This window comes from Leopardus geoffroyi, chromosome B4, assembly GCF_018350155.1.
Source record: "Leopardus geoffroyi isolate Oge1 chromosome B4, O.geoffroyi_Oge1_pat1.0, whole genome shotgun sequence".
In the NCBI taxonomy this organism is placed as follows: domain Eukaryota; kingdom Metazoa; phylum Chordata; class Mammalia; order Carnivora; family Felidae; genus Leopardus; species Leopardus geoffroyi.
In genome coordinates, this window is record NC_059341.1 from 57,402,435 (window position 1) to 57,426,808 (window position 24,374).

General features: G+C 36.1%; 1 protein-coding gene across 22 annotated transcripts in view; it reads right to left on the bottom strand.

Moving 5' to 3' along the window:
- Positions 1-24,374, bottom strand: part of SOX5 (SRY-box transcription factor 5) — a 1,013,293-nt gene that overhangs the window by 30,499 nt on the left and 958,420 nt on the right. For all 22 annotated transcript variants that reach the window (XM_045466143.1, XM_045466144.1, XM_045466148.1 and 19 more), the window contains one exon: positions 10,119-10,296. In XM_045466143.1, the coding sequence (XP_045322099.1) occupies positions 10,119-10,296 (178 nt within the window). The remainder of the gene's footprint in view (positions 1-10,118; positions 10,297-24,374) is intronic.

The window sequence follows — 24,374 nt, forward strand, 5'->3', positions numbered from 1 at the left end:
CTTGTCTAATCATGTCAGATTACACATCCTCATCGTATTGCTAGACTCTTCTATCTGATCTGCTGATTGCCAAAAAACATAGAATACTTTCTTGCTGCTTAAACATTCTATTGAAGAAGCTGATGTCAGATTAGTGCAGTGCTTCAGTGCAGGAAGGTTTCTAAATGATCCATGCTTTCCCCCCACCCCCATGCTATGCACAGACTAGACCTCATCCTCTGATCTCCTTGAGGCAGAAAGATAAGTTAGTTCCAGTGTAGGCGACAGAAAGGGGAGCCTTGAAAGCTACTATATGTTTTGCTTTTCAGAGCTAAATTCATTGGAACTTATTCAAAGAACAAAACCTCATTGCTCATTATAAATGCTCAAAATACAAAACGTCATTGCTCAATATAAATTATAAATAAACACATTATAAATTGTAAACAACAATTTAGACCCAGGTCAAGCCTTTAGGGTTAGTGTTTACTTTAAATTATGGTTGTTTTTAACCTTATGTTATCCTCAACATCCTGTCTTGGTTCTCTTGAACAACTTTCTTAATATATTATTCTTGAACTTATTCTGTTCATGAACACTACTACTCTAGAAAGAAATACGGCTCTTAGATGACAGTGGTGGTCTCAGTATATGTTCATTTGGTGAAAGATCTGAAGACGATCAGCCTGATTTTCCTATCCTCTAACCCCTGTTTATGTACAACCTGGCATCATGCAGTCTATTTAGCTTCTCCAGAGCACAAGTACATTTTGAAATTGTTTGGCACATGGTGTTGAATAAAAGTATGAATTCTTTATGTTTTTTGGGTGCTGCCAAGATAACATTGTGAAGAAAAAATGATTAATATAGATGCAAAAGGGATGCAAATTATATGGAGGTGAATAACTGACAGACATATGTTCCGTAATGTCTATTTCCAGTTTGAGGTGTGTATTCCTATGCAGGTGGAAATGGGCATCCACTTTAAAAGAAACATTCCTGCTTTTAGAGACTTTGGGGTATTAGCTAAAATGCTATATGAAATCTAACATTTGTATCTGCTGTGTTAAATCTTAAAGGCATTTTATACATCACAGAGTTGAATCATAGCAGGGTCGCTTGCTGCTTCTTTACATTTTGTTCTTGTCACAGTCACCAAATTATCAATCTTGCCGATTCCTTCTCTCTTGGCAAATGGCCTCCCCTCTGATTTTGGAAACACCAGTATAAGGCTGAGCTCTCACCTTCCTGCCCCACCCATACCGCGACTCCTACCCATGCTCGCTTCAAATCTGTCTCCCTTTCTGCCCACTGCCTCCTCCTGCTTCAGTGAAAATGTTGCCTCTACCTTCATTCAAGGCAAAGCCCCGAAGCTCGTGTTCTAGATTTCTATACTTCACCATTGGTCATTCTCTTTCACATTTCTGTCACCTGTATCTGAACTTCTCCACCGTCTCTAACCACTTCAACTTGTAAGTACTTCATTTTTTCCACCTGAGACAAAGCAAATAAAGTCTCTCTCAACTTTGTGCTGCCTTCTCTTTCCAACTCTCTCTCTCTTTACCTTCTAAGATTCTTACCACACTCCCCATTCCTTCCTCACTCTTCCATTTCTGCTACAATCTTGTTTCAGCTTCCTTGCTTTTTTAAACAGCCAAATCCAAGGGACATTAGCTATGCCTTGCAGAATGACAGCACTGACAATCCCCTCATTCTAGAAAGTCCTTTCTTCCTTGTTTCTTATCACAGCGCAGGATCCCCTTTCCTCTCTGACTTCTCCATCTTCATATCCTTGCCTGGGATCTGTTCTTCATCTCTCCTTTGATTTGGTCCAAGGTTACAATTTTCAGAAAAAGTTTGCATTTTGGAGTTGGATAAGCCTGAATGGAAATCCTAACTTTGCCACTTACAAGCTATATAAATTGTACATGCTGTTTTACCCTTTTAAGTCTCAATTATGTTATTGGTTAAATGGAGATAACACCTAGAGACTAGATAATATAAATTTGTGAAGAGTAAATGAGTTAATACAGTCTTGCATAATGGTCCATGAGAGTTACTCACTGTCAGTTTATTTACAAAATGGCATAGTGAAATGGGCAGGATTTGGGCATTGCATTCAGAAGGATCTGGGTTTGGAAAGTGTGACATTTGCCAAATAGAACACTTGATGTCATTGGATTTCCATTTCCATTAACTGTAAGATGAATGTAAGATGATGGGAGAATTAAATGAAATTACACATTTTGTGAAGGAGTAGATAACATTTGGTACCTGAGGAGGCAGTAAAAAAATGTTAATTCCTGTCTTTTTCTTTTCTCTTGCATTTTCTCTATATGCTCACCCTCAGCAGTCTTATTGTATGACATTGACAATAATGATAAAATCTGTGAAGGGATATCATTTCTTGTTGGTCCAGAGTTTCAAGGAAAAGGGGTCATGCCATCAGAGTCCAAAATGCCCCAAATGATCACTTGATACATTTTATTTTGCCTTAATTATATATTTAGGCACCAACTTCATCGTAAGATAGGATCAGAAGGAGGGTATGTACTTAGGAGAGGTTTGGTGAGCCTCAATCTTAGGAGGGAAGTGGGAAAGTAAAGGTCAACATGACTTCCAGTTAATACTCAAATGAGATTTGGGAAATGTAGGTTAGGGATCATTAATGTAAAACGTTTGTGAGATCCTGTAACCTTATTAAATTCACCAGTTTGGTTTTTTATGCCTTGGTGTTTCTTCTTAATCACTACCAACAAAATTCTCAAAATTAAAAAGGCCCCTTCTATATATTTTCAGAGGCAGAAAAAAAATGGGGAGGCCTGGAAATAACCTGTGTTATTTCATGTAATTCTTCCATCAACCTTACATTTGTTCCATTACAAAAATGGTAAATGGTATAATATGACATCTATTTAAAGTTTATATTTTTAAAGTGGTTTATTGTTATTAAATTCCATGGTCAGCTTCACTTAGGAAACCCATGAACAATCTTAGGATAAAATCGAAACAGAAAGAGTATGGGCTGCTCCACAAGGAAAGAAGCTGTTGAAAGGTAGAAGGAAAAACAGAAAACCACTTGTAACAGGTTGAATTGTGTTTCTCCAAAAAGGTATGTTTGTGTCCTAACCCTGGTGTTTGTAAACGTGACCTCATTTGGAAATAGAGTCTTTGCAGATGTACTTATATTGAGGATCTTGAAATGAGATCACCCTGGATGTCAGGTGGGTCTTAAAGGAGAGAGATCTGATACTGAGACAAAGGGGAGAAGGCCATGTGAATATTGGAGGTAGAGTCTGGAATTATGCACCTATAAGCCAAGAACACCAAGGACTACCAGAAGCTACAAGGAACTAGGAACACAAGGCTCTCCCTGAGAGCCTCCAGCAGGAACTAACCCTGCTGACACCACTTTGGATTTTTAGCCTCCACATAGTGAAAGAATAGATTTCCAGTTTAAGCGACCCGGTTTATGGTAACTTGTTGTGGCAGCCTTCGAAACCAAATACCACAATTGGTCTGAATGCACTCTAAAAGTCAAGGGTGATCCCAAGTACTATAAAATATCTGCTACCTACCTCAAATCCTTCCTGATTTTTAAATACACATACCAAGCTTACATACACATACACGTATGTTTAAATACACATACCAAGCTTCTCTACTTGTCTGTCTCATAAGGATCTGAAAAGCAGCATAGAATTCATTGTCTTCCCACTGCCTCAGCCTGTTTTCTACATTCTTTATCCCTTTCCAGTGGCCCATTCAGTCACCTGAGGGATCTCCTTTACCCCATATATATAACAGGCAACCAAGCTGTGACAGTCATGCCTCCTCCTCAGCTCTCAAATGTGTGTCTTCTCCATCATGATGGTCACGGCTTTCACTAAAGGCACCTCATCTCTCACCTGGGCTAATGCCTTAAACTCTTAACTGGTTTCCCTATCTTCAGGCTTACACTCCTTGAATCTATCTTCTTTATCTGCTTCCAGATAAAGCATTCCAAAATATCCTCCCAAAGGAATCTGGATCATGTCACTTTACCTGATTAAAAACCCATCTCTTGGTACCTTGGTGCTTAAAGGAGCATTTCATAAGATGATGAGATGTAATATTCTGTGAAAAAATAATTCCATGTTCAAATAAGTGTGGGAAATACTAAATTAAAGTGAAAAAAGGTTTCTTCATTGCACAAATTCCCAAGATCGTGATAATGTTAATGTGCGCTGTGAATCTTCCAGAGATAACAAAAGTATGCAGCTTTTCCCAAATACACTGGAACAAGACACCCTGTAATGTTCCCCCCAAAATGTCATTCTGGGATAAATTCCAAACACTTTACAATGGCCTAAAAGTCTCCTCATGATATCAATTCTGCTTATCTTTCCTGCGTCACTTCCTGCTGGTCTCTCTTGAGTTCTGTGTTTAAGCAGCACAGGACTATTTCCTCTTCCAAGCACTGGCCTCTGTCTCCCAAGCGTTTCTCTCTTGCTGAAATACTCTGTTTTTCTGGTGTGTTTGGGCCTTTATTCAGATGTCGCCCCTTCTGTAATGACTTCCCTGATATACCCCAGGCGTGCTCCTTGTCAACATTAGAACTTCTCATCTATATGCTCTTTCAAAACCGTATATATGCTTTTACAGTCACATTGCCTTCCATTTGTCTAAGTTTGTCTTTCACACCAGTCTATGAACTACTTGAGGGCATTTTTAAATTTTCAGTCTTTTATTCCTTTGGCCCATGGCAGGGTCTATTGAAGGAATAAATGCATATTTCTAAGTTGAAAGTATCTACCTTTGCAATTCCAGGGTGATTATTTATGTCATCACATCAATGGAAGCCTGTACCACATGACACATATTTATTAAATCCATGGATTTAACAGATGCTATGAAGGCAATGCAAAATCTTATTTACTACATATTTATTTTACATAGGGCTTTTCAGCTGTAAGTAAAAGCAAGGGCACATGTGTTTCAAGTTATTTTTAACAAATACTAATTTTTTTCTCAATTGTTGAGGTCACTTATCATCATCAAACTTTTGGCACCCTGATATGTAGCCATTTCTTCATCTGTGAAAACTCACAAGAATTAATTAGATTATAAATGTGAAAGCAATTTGTAAATTGTAAAGTGTTATGCAAATGTTAATTGCCAGATGTTGAATAATACCCTCAACTTCCTAAAAATCCAATGGCTTTCAATTAGACTATTATAATATTTTTGTTTAGTAACCTACCCTCATAGCAGTTTTTCTCATTAAAATTGTAAACTACTGAAATTTCAAGGTAATGTCCTCCTTCAAACTTGAAAACATTTCTCTTCGTCTTATTGAATCAATGTGAGTCTACTACTTTTGCTCAGTGAAGTTATACTTTTCAAGTGTTAATGCCTCTGAGGAATAAAGGGTAAGACTAAAACATCCTAATATCTTCCAAAGACTTAAAGAACAAGACTGTAGGCATCTAAAGCCTCTCAGACTTCCATCTGCTCATCATCCTGCCAATCATATCACATAGAGAAGATATTTGATTTCCATTTATTGGATGAGAGGATAGAGAAAGGACTGAGAAGAGCATCTAATGCGGAAAGGCTATCCATAGGCTGAAAAGAGAGCATGCCAGCCAGAGACCATGATCCTATGGCCCTGACCTCCACTGGCTGTGAGTTTGGGCACATTACTTGGTCTTCATGTACAGTTGTTTCCTTGAAATTAAAATGGAAGAAATAAACACAGGGTCACAGAACTGTCTACACTGTGACAGGAACTCACTTAGAATTCCTGGGTAAGCACTTAGCCTCCATAAGCGCTGGTTCTTTATCTGTAAAATAACAAGTTTTGACTAGATGATATGGATATCTGCTCTATCTATTTAAGGGTCTATAATTCTAAAATCAGCATAAGTGAGAAATAGATTAAAATGCCTTGAAAAATGTTAGAAGTATTATACATATGTACAACATAGGTGAAAAAGGCCAATAGAAGAAAGATAATATTTGGTCACAAGATTCTAAACTTATCCATCATTCCTCTGACCTATTAATGCCTTTTAAGGATCCCCTTTCTTTTGGAGCAACCTATCCTTCGTGTACCATACCAAAGGTGTTCTTACAGAGTACACTATAAGATTGGTCTCCAACCTCAAAAACTCACTTTCTCTATTTGAAGCTAATAGATATATAGCAAAGAGCCCATGTCATTAACGGTAACTTAAGTTACTTTTAGTTCACAGTTTTCCTTGGTTTATTAATGGCATCATACATTAATTCTTCTTTCAGGGGTGACCTTTACAACACTGTTAATGCTCACAGCTTTTATCCAATGACATTATTACTCATTACAGTTCAGCTTTCAACATCTGCATTTGCTGAAAAGAGAAAAGTAAATCGTAGTGGCCTCAAATCCTTGGAAAATATGAGAGATGTGTATGTGGTGAAAGGATTTTTAAGGGAAAAAAAAGTAAGAGAAGTTTTAGTAGTGGAGAAAGTCAAATGATAAATGTCATTGAATACATTCTTGCCTTTTTTTGGTCACACTTAATCCCTGGAATGCTGAAGTAAAAAAAAAAATCCTTACATGATAAAAATGCAAATCTATTAGTTATTTTGTTAGTTAAATATTCTACTTCTAGCAACATTACAAAAGTAGATCATAGACCAGCGTTGTGATATTTACAAGCATCGTGTCTATTATGGAAGTGAATCATTCCTGCAAAATAAAATATTTTTTCTTTTACATACTTAGGACATGAAAGCAAACCTTATCTTGGAGTCCATTTAAGATGTTGAGCAGAGTAACCGAGTTAAACCATAACAGAATGGTTCATAATGATAAAAAGCACATGTGAACCCCAAACCTTTTTTAAACTCTCAAAATTAAAGTTTTCATAGTTTCTCTTGTCACTGCTGCCCCACTGCCCCAGACTGGCTTCCTCTTGGCAAATAATCTGGAATTCTACTTTTGGAAATTGAAGCATTTGAAATATATTCCTTCAGCCTTCTTTCTGTCCATCCCACAACTTCTCTGTAACTTTCTCTTTTTTCCTTCGTTTCGTTCAGTCTCAGATAAAGGAAGGGCTTTGCTCCTTTCCAAGGTTAATCCTTTCTCATGATCTCTTCCATCATCATCCGTGTTCTCTTTCATATCTTTATCTCTCTCTGACTCTTCTTCCCCTCGACTTTATATATATATTGTCATATATTTATATATATGAACGACTGTCCCATTTTAAAACCTGTCTCTACTCAGTCTTCTTAAAATTTTCACTTCTCAATGCCAAGCTTACAAAAAGACTGGTCTATATATCAACTGCATTTTCTTTCCTCATTGTCTTTCAAATCATTGTAATTGAAATTCTCCTAAGGCATTCTCCTAAAACTTCTCCATTAGAGTTTACCTCTCCATGAGCTCTAGCTAAATCATAAGGCTTTTCTTTTCATGTTTTTTTTTTAACTTTTCTGCCAAATGGGTGACCATTAAATACCCCTCCTTTCTGAAACTTTCATTTTTCCTAGGCTAGCATTTTCCTATCTTTATTCTTATTCTAAGACATTCACTTGCTCTTTATCAGTTTTCCCCCTAAAGAAGAATGATGGTTTTAAAATGTGTCCAACAATACTTTGATATTGCTTCCTTCAGAGCTGGACCTTAATACTGTTTCCCTTGAGTTGGGCTGCATTTGTGATTCTCCTATAGTGAAAAGAATAAAATAGACTGGACGGTGTGTGACTTTCAAGACTAGGCTTATAAAAGGCACTGTGGCTTTCTCTTTGCTCTCCATCACCCACACTGGGGAAAGTTGGTTTCCATGCAATGAGCAGCCTTTTGAAAAGACTCAACAAGGTAGAGAACGGACCTACCAGCCAACAACCATGTGAGTCAGACATCTTGACAAAGGAGCATCTATCCCTAGTAAAGCCCATATAGATGATTGCCGCCCTGCCTAACATCTTCACTGCAACCATGAGGCCTTAACCCAGAACCACTGAGCTAAGTTGCTTCCAAATTCTGACCCCTAGAACCTGTGAGATAATGCATATTGGTTACATTAAGCTGCTGAGTTTTGGGTTAATTTGGTATTCAGTAATAGATAACTAATACAGTAGGTGATGATACCTAGGATTCTTTAGCCCATTTCTCTTTTTACTATATACACTCTTTGTTGGTGAACAACTTCTTTTTTAGGGATGCATATATCTTTTCAAATTAGTGCTTTCATTTTATTTTGTTATTTTAATCCCAGTATAGCTATAATACATTAGTTTCAATACAGTAATTTAATAATTCTGTGCTTGGTTTCAATATAATGATTTAGTAACTCTATACATTACGCTGTACTCGTTGTCATAAGTGTACTCTTAATCCCCTTATACCATATGTAATTCTACATCTAAAATGCTAGCACCCCTTCACATATCAGAAATATTTATAGTTTCCTCCTGAATATGTATACCTAAATGGCTCCTTGTCTTTTAACACTTAGGAAATTTTTATATTTATGTCTTCCCCTTCATCAGCTTCCACTCTAGTCTTCTCTTTCATGGTTAAGGGAGGTATTATCATTCTTACTTTATGAATTAAAAATCCTAGACTCCTCTGTCTTCAACCTGAACCTCACTAGGTCCTTTCTATTGAGGGTAAGTTATATCAATTCTTCTTTACTAATATCTCCTCAATCTATTCTCTCCTTTGTTTTATCATTGCTTATTTTTATTTCATGGAACTAACTAACTCTTGTCCCGCACTAAAGCAATGGGTTCCCTGATTCCAGTCTCTTCCTGATGCCAATACTCTTCTTTCTTAAAGTTCTGATCAGATTGCTGTCTGGAGAAAAAGTCAAATTTCTTAGGATAGCATTCAGTCAGATTCCATCTGCTCTTTTCGGTTTTAGCCCTGATCACTTTCCACTACACACTCATTCCATACTCTCGCCAAATCAGTGCATTTCTCAAAAATATGCTATTTTACTCTGGGTTTTCTCTTAAAAGCTAAAATGTCTACGGATATCTCTCTTCCTCAAAACTCCACTTGAATTAGGCTATTCCCAACTTAGCCTTCCTTGATCCTTCCCAGATAGAATCCAATACTCCTCGTTGATTACAAAGTTGTATCTATGTTCTCAAATAGCACTCTCTATGGTTATGACATGGATGACTTTTCCCTTAATTAAACCCTAAGCTCCTCTGGGGCGCCTGGGTGGCTCAATCAGTTGAACGTCTGACTTCGGCTCAGGTCATGATCTCATGGTCTGTGAGTTCAAGCCCTGTGTTGGGCTCTGTGCTGACAGCTCAGAGCCTGGAGCCTGCTTCGGATTCTGTGTCTCCCTCTTGCTCTCTGCCCCTCCCCCACTCATGCTCTGTGTTTCTCTCTCTCAAAAATAAATATTAAAATAAATAAATAAAATAAAATTTAAAAACCCTGAGCTCCTCGAAGGCTTGTCTGTACTACTCTCCTTATAACTGTATGCAAATGATAAACATCAATAAATGTGGATTGAAGTAAGTATATACAGTCTAATTTATGTGTTACTATAGTAAAAATTATTGGAATTTTTAAAGTCAGCTTATAGAAGCAGTTTTTAGTATTTACTTATTACTCTACCAAAATGCCAATTATGGAGAAATGAAGCTCTCTACTTTTTATAATACTTTGGTATGTTCAAATAATACTCAAGCAGTATGGAAATGAACAAACGTCATATCCTGATGGGTGACTGCTGATCTAAGTGGAATGTATTTCATCATTATGTACAGTTTGTACACATCACAAAAAAAATGGAAACATATTTCAGTGATGGAAAAGGCAAGTCACCTAACAACAACATTCTGGAAACATTGCTTTCTGTGATTAAGTCACTTAGGCCTCTTTTTTTTTTTTTTTTTTTTAAAGCTTAAGAACATCTGTTACATCAACAAACATAACCAGTTCCATTAGCTTTTCAGGGGGACATTGTAACTTGGACTTCAGTTATAAATTTCATTTGCATGTTTAAAATAGACCTATGAGGTTCATCAAATGGAAACTCTCCTATGGAACTAAAACCATGCACAGGGTATGCGTGATTCGCCATTAAAAGATGATTTCATTCAATTGCCATAAACAGAAAATCAGCAAGAACAAAAGAAACGGAACTTACCTATTGTGCTAACTCTGGCTGAAGGACTAGCTAATGCTGCTGGGACAGAGGCTTTGAGGGGGCCTGCCCCACTGTTTATTCTCAGAGCTGGCATATGGGGAGAGGTGGGTGATGTGGGTGATTTGCCATCAGAGGTCTTGGGTTTAGCTGATAGGTTCAGTGGCTGTGCCACTTCATCCTGCAATGATCATTAGAACATGAGCTGTGATAAGGAAAGGCTGATCAAAAAATGCCTAGAAAAACACAGGTATACAGCCTGTCATTTCCCATCCAATTACTCTACCAATTAGTGATCTTAACATTCAACCTGAACATCACAGTGTTTGGTTAGCTGTCAACAATGTCACTTCCAACTACATATTATGAAAAACCTTTCGTATAAAGTACAAATTTATACAAATTTATACTTTCTTGAGAAAGTACACAGGTACTCAACTATCCAGAAAGTATATAACTGATGTCACCTGTAAGAAATACTCTTAAAAAGCTATTCCTTGTACTATTCATTTTTATTGAGAGACCATGCATAATTCATGTACAATTATGATGTAGATAAGCTTTTCTCAACCTCCGAAGAACAGGGGTTGAGTCCCAAGCACCCTTATAGCTTGGTGCTTCGGCAGAGATCCTGGAACATCCATGATGGAGGAGTTAAATGGTATGTAGTCTGATCAGAACTACTCTCCAAATTGAATACAAAAAAGAAAGAAACTTTCTAACTTTCTTAGAAAATAATCTTTTCTCCTAGTTTTCACAGAAACAGTTTGGATTTGATCTAAAAGTGAAACTAAACATAATTAACATTATACCAATATGTACTATTTATTCATATGCAACACTGTTCTAACCACTTTACGTTTTTAAATTAGATTTGTTGTCCAGATTTTCTTTGCAACGTATACCACAATCAATACACTGTGGTATGGGGACCTTTATGTGGTTAATTCAGCATATATGGTGATTTCCAGTTGTTCACTACTTGAATAGGTCAAGTTTACATAGTTTACATTCTATTTTATACCTTTCTATATTAGTACTTGTGTAATTTCATACATAAAATTTATGTATACAATTATCATTAAAATTTCTACCACATCATTCGCAAGAATCAGATGATATTACATCACTTTTCTGATCACAGACTGAAAAATTTATTCCTTTTTTGTGCTCTAAAATTAAAACATCATGTTTTATGTTTATATTTTATTGATAACCATATCTACAATGTTACATTTTTCTTGTAGAATAAAAATTTAGCTTCTACTTAGCTACTGTTCTACCTTCATGAGTTAAGAAAATAAATATCTATTTTTCTTAGAATCAAATGGTGCCATTTTATGGCATGAAAATAAATATTACTGTGTACAAAATCATATGTATATATGTATACATATATATATATATATATATATATATATATACACCAAAAACCATTGAAACAAATCACTTTATAAAAATGGTAAAATGGTATATGATATCTATCTAAAGTTTATATTTTTAAGTGGCTTATTGTTATTAAATTCCATGGTTAGCTGCACTTAGGAAACTCATGAAAAACTAGGAAAAATTACTCTAACATTTTTTAAAAAATTCTGTTTTCTCTTTCAGCAAAAAAGAAGAGTTATCTGAAAATCTATTAGAATTCAAATGGCAATCTGTGATCACATTAGATGTGTAATAAGTTGACGACCATTATACTGAATTTATACGGATTCATAGAATCTTGGAAGGAAGTAAGGTAAACTAATTCCATGACTGGTTCACTATATAATTAAGAAAAATTTACTTTAGCATTTTTAAAACAGCAGGGGCAAAATTATGCCTAGATCTTTCAATCTGGAACATTCAGTTGAGCTGGTGAGCCATAATCCTTATATAGGACATTGTCAACCTTATACAGATTGACAGAAACCCAGAAGTATTGCGTCCTTTTTCTCTATACAGACAGTATGGATGAATAGTTTGCAAATATGATACTTGGATCAGTACCATCAACACCACTTGGGACATTATTAGAAAGCAAATTCTCTCTTTTGTAAACTTTGGAGGTGGGTTCTAGCAACGTGTATTTTAACAAGCATTCCCAGGGGCGCCTGGGTGCCTCAGTCAGTGAAGCGTCTGCCTTTGGCTCATGTCACAATCTCACAGTTCATGAGTTGAAGCCCAATTTGGGTTCTCTGCTATCTGCGCAGCGCCCACTTTGGATCCTCTGTGCCCCTCTCTCTGCCCTTCCCCCACTCATGCTGATCTCTCTCTCTCTCTCTCAAAAATCAAAATCAAAATCAAAACTTAAAAAAAAAAGCGAGCAATCCCAGATGATTGTGATGCACACTAACATGTGAAAGCCACCACCATATACAATACAAAGGGAGGTAATTTTTGAAAAAAATTATTAAGCTTCAAAACCCTTTTAAAAGCTTCCTCAATGTAACGATGTAACATTAACAAAATATATAGTAATCCCAATCTTTAAAATTTTATCAAAGCATAACATATACTACTACTAATAATAAATGAAAACATTCATATGCATAATAAACTAAATGCTACTGACATTCAGTAGACCAATCAAGATTAGAATCCAGATTCTCTTCTCATTAATTCAGCCTGAATATCCTGTCAGATAGGTGCTTTAGTGACTGTTACCCATGCAGCCGTAAATATTCTAAACACTTTTTCCTCTATCAAATGTACCTCCTTACTACTTTCTGTGTGAAGCTACCAGCTTTTGTTATGACAGCCTGAAAACTTCCCTGGGCAGTATTTACAATTCTTGCAAAAGTTTTTGAGGGGATGCTTGGAGAAATTAAGGTGGTTGTTTCACTTGACAGTGCAGAAAAAAAAAAAGAGGAAGGAATATATTCCCAGAGTTGCAACAGAAGAGATTTATGAGCAAGAGGAAATAGAGCATGAGTATGTGTGTAGGGGGAATGAGGGTCTTGACGAAGATGATGCAGATGTAGGTGCTGATGATAGGAAGCATATGAAATGTCATAGGCTTAGCTGTAAGCACTAAGAACTATTATGTGCACATTCTGAAAAATGACTACCTAAAGCATTTATTAGAGCAAGAGACCCACTGGAACTCTTAATATTCTCCTCCATTCAGGGCAGCACAGATGTCTGAAAGCCAAAAAGTGCAAAGCCCCAAGGACATAATAGAGGTTGACAGTTCCCAAGTTGATAGAAATGTCATTCAAAATTGCCCTTTCATTCTCTTTCATTGTGTGACCAGGCTAATGGTATATTAATAAGAACCCACATGCTTGATTCTTATACTGGTAACTATATAAATAATTTTGACCCATTATATGATATTATTTCACAATTTGGTTCTTCTAATAATTTACTACTGAGCTACTATACCAAATACCTGTTATTCATGACGAATACAAAAATTACAGTACTTTCCCATTTTCTATTAATTATTTTTCATTTGACAAGATGAAAATTTTAAAACCCTAACTATAAAATGAAAGTGGACCATTTATTTATGACCTGCATTCTCATAATTATGAATGTGCACAATAAATGCCAAAGGTAAGGTTTTTTTTTCTAAATGGTTTTCTACTTTGTTTTTTATTTGCAATATCTTATAGGAGAAATTTGCAAGCTTAGCATGATCAAACCCTACTCGTACAAATAAAGCATGCATTTTAAAATTGTAAATAAATATTTTCCTATATAAAAGAATATAAGCAATTTTCAAGGTCAATAAAGCAGTGGAAAAATACCATTTGTATGAAGTACACCATAAAGCAATAAGGAGAGCAATTTCTTTTTAATTACTTGTCCAATCATTCAATGATGCTGCCAATTGAAATTTTTTAAAATAGCATATTTCATAATTAGCTAATTTAAACACAAAATGATAGTTAAGAAGAATCTTATGTATCTGTTGAGTAGTTACAAAGTTGATATGCTAACCAAATATAAATATAAGGTGAACATTTAAGCTGAGGTAAATGTGTAAACTAAGGTAAGCAAGTTTTAACTAACAGGCTATTACTTACATGTATAGAATTCATTATAAATATTTCAAATCATTTATGTAATCTTTAATACTATGAAGTAATGAATTAATAATCTCAGAGAGGAAACTAAAACTCACAGAGATCTAAAGAAACCCACGTTTTTGGACTCAACATACAATATTCTTTCTATTTATGTAACAAGTTTAATCTTAAATTTAAAAAGACATTGATGGAATACAAATTCTGGTATTCAGACTTAACCATATAATTCTTCACATAGTGAACCACGCAAACGTCAATACACATGTAACAAAATTAAGTCATACACACATTTGCTATTTATGTACTAACTTCAACGTTAAGACAACATTTGACTTATTTTGGTGATTTTTTGTGCTTGTCTGATATCCATAGTACACATCAAAACTGTCTTTTGGTAATTCTAAAGAGTTATCAAATTAGATTATTTTTTTGAGAAAATACCAAGGGTCCATGTACAGTATATCAGAAAATGCAGTAATTCAATAATGTGTAATGGAATAACATTTCACACATATAAATACAAGCTTTTGGAACCTATTTATGACTATAACTTCTCCTAATAAAGTGTTGTCTAATCTTAGTTGTCTGGGATAGAATGCAAAACAATTATAATCTAAACAAGCAGACTGTTCAGGCATGTTCTGCTTACTTATAGCTACTACAACTTGTCTAAAAGCAAACATTTCACTTAATATCAACTTATGGTCCCAGTAGTAGAAATATTGTGGAGGTTCTGATGAATTTGTATCTTGGCAGTGAAAATAAATACCGCACACAGATAAATAATAAATTTGGGTAAAGAAAATTATTTGACATAAATATCAAAAGTCTCAGGTGCACTGGAGAAATAGAAGTTTTATCATGAATGCAGAATCATTCCACACACTTAACAAAAACAGTGAAATAACTATATAAAGTTAAAATATAATTTACTCAGATGATTTTCAAATAATATGTTTATTTTAGGAAAAACATGCTACTCTAACATAATTGTATAATACTCTTAATTTTTAATTTGCAAAGACCAAATTGCTCATAAAAATCAAAGGGGGGTATGTGTGATATTCCTTGGACACTCCTGGCTGCCCAAGGGAAAAGGAAAGAAAACAAATGGTTGACTGATAGAGACCATAGTCATGCAGGACAGGAGTCTCCTTCACTTTATGGATAACTTAGTAAACTGCAAGAAAAAGGCAATCTTATCCATAGCCTAATCTCCAGAAACCTATAGACTGTTTCTTGGAGCCCTAATATCACCCTCATCAAGATGTAAGGGAGTTTAAGTGCTTGTCACAGTGATGTGAGAAATAAAGGCAAATGAAAAACTAAATTCCCTTACTGCCTACAGCCCATTGACAAGTCCTTGACACAGGCAGAGTGATCTTCCTCTAGGAGCTCAGCTGCCTTGATGATGACACTTTGCTAGGAACAAAAGGGGATCTTGGCTTAACATTGTCCTGACCCCCACCCCTTCCCCCCCCCACCCCGCCCGCCAGGATCCTGTGAGTCTTCTGAAACACATAAACATTCCTTTGCAAACCTCCTTTATCTTTTTTTTTTTTTAATTTTAAGGCTTATTTATTTTTTTAAATGCATCTATTTTTTTTTAACGTTTATTTTTGAGACAGAGAGAGACAGAGCATGAACGGGGGAGGGTCAGAGAGAGGGAGATACAGAATCTGAAACAGGCTCCATGCTCTGAGCTGTCAGCACAGAGACTGATGCGGGGCTCGAACTCACAGAACGTGAGATCATGACCTGAGCCGAATTTGGACGCTTAACAGACTGAGCCACACAGGCGCCCCAAGGCTTATTTATTTTTGAGAGAAAGGGAGACAGAGCATGAGGAAGGGAGGGGCAGAGAGAGAGGGAGACACAGAATCTGCAGCAGGCTCTGAGCTGTCAACACAGAGCCCTATGTGGGGCTCGAACTCATGAACCATGAGATCATGATCTGAGTTGAAGTTGGACACTTAACCAACCGAGTCACCCAGGCGCCCCGCAAACCAACTTTAACTCCCAAGTATATGTTGACAATTATACTCCAAGCATATGGCCCCTGATATATATCTGAAGGATCTCATGACTGAGGCATTACTAAACAGAAATAAATGGTGTTTTCCTAACAGCAGCTAGCCTTCAAGGTCCTGGAAACCTTGCTTTCAAAATTCCTTAGAGACTTACACTGTTCCTAACCCCTTCCCAACCTGAAGGTATATAATCAGTCACCCTTCACAACCCCAGTGCAGCCCTTTCTGCCCACGAGTCCTGTCCCTGTGCTTTAATAAAAATCATCTTTTTGCACCACAAGAATTCTTTCTTGGCCGTTGGCTCTGAACCCCACCATCACCCCAAAACCCTCATCACCTAAAGAAATCTACTCCTTTTTTTCTATTTGTATCCTTGTCCTTCACGACGTAGAATATACCCACATGAAGGAGGTCCTTGGACCATAAGGTGCACCACTAAGGATGAACAGATGATTATACCCTCCAGAATAAAAATTTCACCTTTATTTATACCTTTATCAAAATTTTTCATTGGCAATTTTTATAACAAAATTTTTTCTTTAAATATTTACCTAAAGTAATTATCAAAAAGCAAATATTTATTTGGTAGTTAACAAATTTATAGCATTCTAATGGCAATGGGAAGAACATCTAAATTTATTCAATCATCCATCCATCCGTTCATTCATTCTTTACTGAATGAAATTTCAACTATTTATTACTTGCTGTTATATGTTGGGCATTAGAAAAATGCAAATCACTTGACATCCAGGCTTATGGCTTTGAGGCTGTGTTTTTGTGTGGCAAGTAATAAAGAAGGAAAAAATGTATTTACTTTATATTTAAGTCTGCAGTGAAGATGTATGTGGATATATGTATTGTATTTTATTTAAACTGAATTATTTAAGGGCAGTTTGTCTATGTATTTAATATATTCTTTCATTTGTAAATATGATTTGATTCCTTAATAGCCATATAATGACTGAGTAAAAAAAATACAGAATTTCAGGCTCCTTCCTCTGTGCTATTTGAAAACTGTGATTTTCCCCATATTTATCACAAATATTCATGTGAAGTAAGTAGCAATAATAACATATGGGAAAGAGTAAAGGCATTCATGAAACATGTTGCAAAATTAATCACCCGGTTGCTATTATCCTCTCTGATTAAATAATCGTATTAAGTTAAGTAGGGAAGTTACACTACAGGTTGAATCGCATAAAGGGCGCTCTGGGGTTTCATCTCTCTCGCCTAGCTCAGCTTTGCATCTATGTCTAGTCCTAATGGTCACTGCAGGAGCCCTCCTTCACCTTTTCCACCCAAATAAGGCATCTCTTTGTGCAGTTCAGTAGAGGTTTACTAGAGAGAAAAACAAAACAAAACAGAGCAGAACAGAAATACCATGAGGATCTCCGAAAAGACTGTAGTGTCCCTGACCTTTCCTTCACGAACATAGATCAGAAAAAAGGTTTGCATTGATGTGCAACAGTCAAGCAAAGTAACACAAGATAAAACTAACTGAACATCTTACATTATTTTCTTAGCCACTAAAGAATTAGGGATCCTACTCACGTGGCTACTCCAACTCCACACTTCACTAGTAGGTTCTCGGTACCTAAAAATCAAGTCTGTCATCTTAGAACACAGGGTTCTGAGGTCCCTTTCATAAACAGATGCTTGCTTTTGATCATACAAATTGCAAGATACCTTGTTAACCAGGCAGATAGAGCTCCAGGAATTCTTTGATAGGTGTGTTTTTTCTAGGTTAAAGCTACTCTTAGACTTGACTGTCCTTTAAATCCAAGTCTTAAGTGATTTAGCTGAGGGTAATGTGTTCTAACTTTTCATTTAGCTTCCTCATTTTGCCATTTTACACTTTTGCCTAATATATACCTGCTTCTTTTAAACGTGGGTGCCTCTGGTGTAGCTAGGGGACATCTGCTTCATTGTGGTAATTTTATATTGCTTTTACATTTAAATTCTTGGCCTTTAATTAACTTATGGGTATTCACATAGTTTTCATCATTTCATTTGTTGTTTATCATGCTCTCTGTTCCTTCTCCATTAACATTTTGGCAGAACATTTCCCTTGTTTTTTTTTTTTTATTTCAGTGACTTAATACCTCTAAACTGTACAAACACACACACATATATATATATATATATATATATATATATATATATATATATTTGAACACAAATAGAGCAAAGAATAAAGAGTGTGGCTTGTGGAATCTCAATACCATTTCCTATCCATTTTTTAATTTAAAAAGTGCTTTGAAATACCTAAGACAAATAATGCCATTGTTTCTACACACAAAGTTCTTCTGTGGTAGCCAGCCTCCAAGATCGCCCCCCCCAATAATTCCTGCCTCCTGGGATTTATGTCCCTGTGTATTCTTGTCCCTCCCCCCTCCACAATAAATAGGACTGACCTATATAACCAATAGAGTTTTGCAGAAATGACAGTTTGACTCCTGCTAGTAAGTCATAAAAGACATTGCAGCTTCTACCTTTCTCTTTCTTGGATCACTCGCTTTCAGGTATGGTTTCTCAGTCTCAGCACTATTGACATTTTGGCTTAACAATTTTGTTGTGAGTGACTGTCCTGTGTCCTGTAGGATGTTTAGCTTATCCCTAGCCCCACTAGATGCTTGTAGCACTCCTGCCCAGGTTTCAGCAATGAAAGCTATCTCCAGACACTGCCAAATATTTCCTGGGGGAGAACGTCATGCCTGGAGAGGGAGGGGAGCCACCTGCCTTGTCATGAGAACACTCAAACAGCCCATAGAGAGGTCCACTTGGCAAGGAACTCAGGCCTCTTGCCAACAGGATGTAACTTGTTAGGCACGTGCACTGAGCCACTTTGGAAGTGGATGTACCAATACCAGTTAAACTTTCGTGGGACTGCAACCCCAACTGACAACTTGATTGCAACCACATGAGACTCTTAGCCAGATCCATCCAGGTAAGCTGCTCCCAAGATTCCCGACCTACAGCAATTGTCTGGGGAAAGTGTTTTATTGTTTAAAGTCACTAAATTTTGTAGTATTTTGTTAGGCAGTGATAGCTAATCCATCCTCAATGAAGGAAGTATAACCGAAACATGTGACGTTCTTTCATTATTCCAAACCCTTTTTTTTTTTTTACCATGATTTAATTTTGACTCCTGGAAAAACACTTGTTTCTCCTTCTTCAACCATAATATATGAATATATTTCATGAATCTCCCTCAGTTTTACTCATTTGCTTTGCACACCTACATGTAATTCTTTTTACTTTTTCTTTCTATCTCCCTTAGTATCTCCTCTCCCTTCTTTTTAACATTTCTAACTTGGCTTTTGAAACTTTAATTTTTTAATGGTATTTTCAACTTTTTTTAATGTTTATTTTTTGAGAGAGAGACAGAGCGCAAGCTGGAGAGGGACAGAGAAAGAGAGGGAGACACAGAATCTGAAGCAGGATCCAGGCTCTGAGCTGTCAACACAGAGTCCGACATGGGGCTTGAGCTCATGAACCATGAGGTCATGACCTGAGGTTGGATGTTTAACCAACTGAGCCACCCAGGTGCCCTGATACGTTAATTTTACATTATCTACCTAACTTCTACTTTTTATTTTCAAAGTGTGCTAAAATTATACTGTATAAATATAGTTTCTATACATTTACTTAGAAGAATATTCTATGAGAAGACTTTTAGCTCAAAATACCAAACGAAAACTCACTCACAGAAATTCTGCAGAGTAAATTTTTCAAATGCATCGTGTATTTGAAAAGAGGAAGAACAGAAGGAATAGAAGTGTCAACAATAATATTTGATGAGAACATTCATAACAGGAGCCAGTATAAAATGTACGGTGTTTCAGATTCAACTTTGTTTAACCTCTGGTCCCTAGACAACTTCAAATTCCCAATAATAATGGTTATTTTGTCCTCTGGTGCTCATTATATCTGGAAGATTGCTATTATCTTCTAAAATGATTAATAGTTCTTCTACCAAGAGGCTAAAAGAAAGCATAAAGCAGTTAAGACTTGATGTTAATAATCATACCAGTTCTTCTTATTAACCTCTAAATGCAAACCTCCAAAAGCTTTTTATAAAATGCTTTAGAGAAATTAAAGAGTTGGTCACTCCATGTGTAGAAAGAACATAATGTTTTCTTGGCACCACCTGATCAGTCCTTAAATTCATAATTAAAAAGCATTTGTCATTGTTACTTTCCTGTTAGTGTCACTTGAAGATATGTGAAAAAGCATTAATCAAGAACTACAAAATTATCAAATGATGGAATGGATTCACACACACACACACACACACACACACACACACACACACACATAAGCATGAGCTCTTGGAGCAATACAGCTTTACAAAATAAACTCTAAGAAAATAGAAGCCATGTGTTTTGGGGATGGCACCTCTACGTGAACGTACAAAATGAGCACACCAATCTCTCTGCCTGAATTTACAAAAGGAATTATCAAAAAGACAGCAGAACAGTATAAACAATACCAATACAAATGAGTATTAACTCTCTGTCCCACTGTCCCATTTGGAAGCCTATTGTTCACAGGGGAAAAACACTCATGAAAATAAATAAAACAAATAGAATTAAATACTTTGGAAGACTCTCAAAGGGCTAAAAAAACTTATTTTCAAGAATATCTATGGTTCTTGGGGTGTCTGGGTGGCTCAGTAGGTTAAGCATCCGACTTTGGTTTCCCAGTTCACAAGTTTGAGCCCTGTGTCAGGTTCTGTGCTGACAGCTCAGAGCCTGGAGAGTGCTTCAGATTCTGTATCTCCCTCTCTCTCTGCCCCTCTCCTGCTTGCACTCTCTGTCTCTGCTTTTCTCTCAAAAATAAAAACATTAAAAAATTTTTAAAAATTAAAAAAAATATATCTATGGTTCTTTTAGGGATTTAAGTTTTTACAGATCCTAGGAAGAGTTTGGTCTGGTTATAAGCAGATAAACCATCTTTAGATGGCCAACCTGGGAGAAAGGGAGAGAAGAAATAGCAGGCATAATCATACATAAATCACTTAATACTAATTCTCATTTAATTAAATCTAAAATCTCATTTCCATTGCCCACCTATATGCATGTACAGTTTCTAATGGGCACGAGTCCCCAGTAGACTGATGGGCCCACTATTAGTATTTAGTGATTAATGGCAGTTGTGACAGTTAACCGGTATATTGTGTGCATCTGGGAGACTTGAGTAAGGGCCAAATTGTATAGGGCATAGAACCTTGGGGCAGGATGGATATGTGTGTGTGTGTGTGTGTGTGTGTGTGTGCATGCATGTGTGTGTGTAATGGATTTGAAGGCGAGTGAGACACAAAATGCGAAAGGGAAGACTAAGACAGCACCCTATTATTACTAACAAACCACTGTATTCTGTTTTATTGCATTAGTTGTTTTCTTGAATTGTTGATTGCAAAAAAATCAGAATTCAAATAGATTAAGAGGATTTTACTCTTTAAAGGAATGTTTCTGATGATCTGAGTACTCATTCTTTACCACACAACTTTGAGGGCAGGCATTAGTATACTGTTTTTATCACCCACATATGGCCTTGAATAGAAAAAATACTAAACATTAACTACTAAATCTTAATTACATGGATAGTCAAGATTAACCAATGACAAACCCTTGATAAATTGTTTTCCATTATTGTTTTTTCATAAAGTGTTTTAAAACTTCTTTACGTCTACTATACAATGTAAATGTCACTGTGGCTAGGGAAGAATAGAAACCTAGGCACTACCATAATGTATTCCTCCAAATGAACTCTTCTCACTACTTGAATTTCATAGTTCTTCCTAGTCTTTAGAGTTTTGTTCCCTTTTTTTCTTGCCTTCCCCTAGAGTTGAAGGTTTGACATCTTTGGGACGCACTGCTCTCTAGTTAGAGATGTTAGCTAACACAGCCATTGTCAGGAACTCTTTAGTGTCAGGCTTCCTATTAATTTCTCTTGAAACTTTACTAGGTCACTACATCTAAACCACAATTCCTTCTACTCCATTCACTGCGGACAGGAAAGAGAGGCAGTCATTGAAGACAAAGGGTAAAAAGTCCAAAGATAGGCAAAAATAAAATTTAAATGTTAAACTCACTTCTTTTGCTTCCACTTGCTCTATTTATTATTTTTTAAAAAATTTTTAAATGTTTTTTATTTATTTTTCAGACAGAGAGAGACAGAGCATGAGCAGGGGAGGGACAGAGAGAGAGGGAGACACAGAATCCGAAGCAGGCTCCAGTCTCTGAGCTGTCAGCACAGAGCCCAACGTGGGGCTTGAACTCACAAGCCACGAGATCATGACCTGAACTGAAGTCAGACGCTTAACCGACTGAGCCACCCAGGCACCCCAACTCCCACTTGCTTTAAACCAGACTGATTCTCACCCTTCAGATTAAGGGCAGTACTGGCAATTTTCTTTAATATATAGAATTAGAAGAGTTGTCCCATTTGCTCTGGTCTTTTTGTTTTTTTCCCCCTCTCTCATGTGGTAGGTTTATTTTTTAATTTGTTCCAGAGTATCATTTAAGCATTATTCCCAACAGTGCTAGTCATGGAAAGAAGGAATTTATATTCTAGTAGTCTAGAACTGGGATTTGGATTTTAAATCTTAGATGTTTAATTTAAAAGCAAATTTCAGAAGTTTTTATAAGGTTATAATACCCTTATTCCATGGATCCTCACATCAGCTTTTCCAAAAATACAAAAAGGTATCAAGGGCATGAGCTCTTGGAATATTAGTCCTATAAAACTTGCTATTTGGGATTAGGTGATTTTTACTAGAAATAAAGATTATTTTCCCTTCCCCTAAATATTAATCAAAAATAATGATTTTATAAATATGATCAACTTAAAGTGTTTTTCCTTTCTCCTTCTCTCATAATTAACTTACCAGAGAATGAATAAAGAAAAGGCATAGTATATGTCTAATTGAATACAGAAATTATGAAACTTTTACCTGGGAAAAAGAAATCTACTCCAAAAGAAATGCTGGTTTTGTCATGAAGAGAGCTAGTTTCTCAAGAAGTAATAAATGCTTACAGCCCTGTACACTATTTGTTACATTAATATTTGGAGGGAGTCAGTTAAATATTACAAAACATAAAATTACATCAAATAAGTTTAGTAAACTAAATATTAATATTTAAAAATAATTTGAATATTTTTATATCTGTTCATCTTAATGCTGATTTTCCAATACTGTTCACTTACTCCCTGACATCTAAATAGCTTTACTAGTTACAAAGCACCCTCACACATTTTGCCTTATTTTATCTTTTTAAAGATGTGATTTATTTACTTTCAAAATTTATTTGAGAGAGAGAGAGCACAAGTGGGGGAGAGGGGCAGAGGGAGAGAGAGAGACAGGGAGAGAGAGAGACAGACACACAGAGAGAGACAGAGACAGAGACAGAGAGAGAATCTTAAGCAGGCTCAACACTCAGCACGAAGCTCAATGTGGGGCTCGATCCCAGGATTCTGGGATCATGACCTGAGCTGAAATCAGGAGTAGGACACTCAACGGGATGAGCCACCCAGGTGTCCCTGTCTTATTTTATTATCACAGCAAGAATGTGAGACATCATCAATCCCACTTCACAGATAAGGAAGCTGACATTAGAGATATTTAAAAATTTGCCTATGGTCCTAACTTTAGTAAGTTTGGGACTTGAATCCAAGTCTCTGCAATGTAAGCCTAGCAACGTTCCATCTAAATGTCAACAGGGAAAAGGATTGTTAAGCAATAATTTCTCAGAAAAAATCAGACTAACAACTGAAATCTTGTAATTTCTTCTTCATTTCAAAGAAAATTGTTATATCCCATTATTATAGGGATCATGTAGAACGAACTCAATTTGGGTAATATTAGTCTGAACCCTTGAAAAATGTTTATAATAACAAATCATGAAATATTTTACCAAAGAAGCTAGCTACAAGTAAATTCTACATGTATTCATATATTTAAAGTATAAAATTAAAGAGAACATTTTTGAAGCAAATGCATAAGTATCCTCAACACTATTATTTGAATAAACCTATTTTGTTTCAATATAAAACACACTGCCGTTTACCTACATCCAAATGCTGTCCAGTCATTTACAGAGAAACTGATATTGCAAGAAATGAAAGAGAGGGTAGAAAAGACCTTTAGGCCACCTACTGGCTTGACCAAAGGCTATGAATCCATCCCAGGTTTATTTCAAATGAGT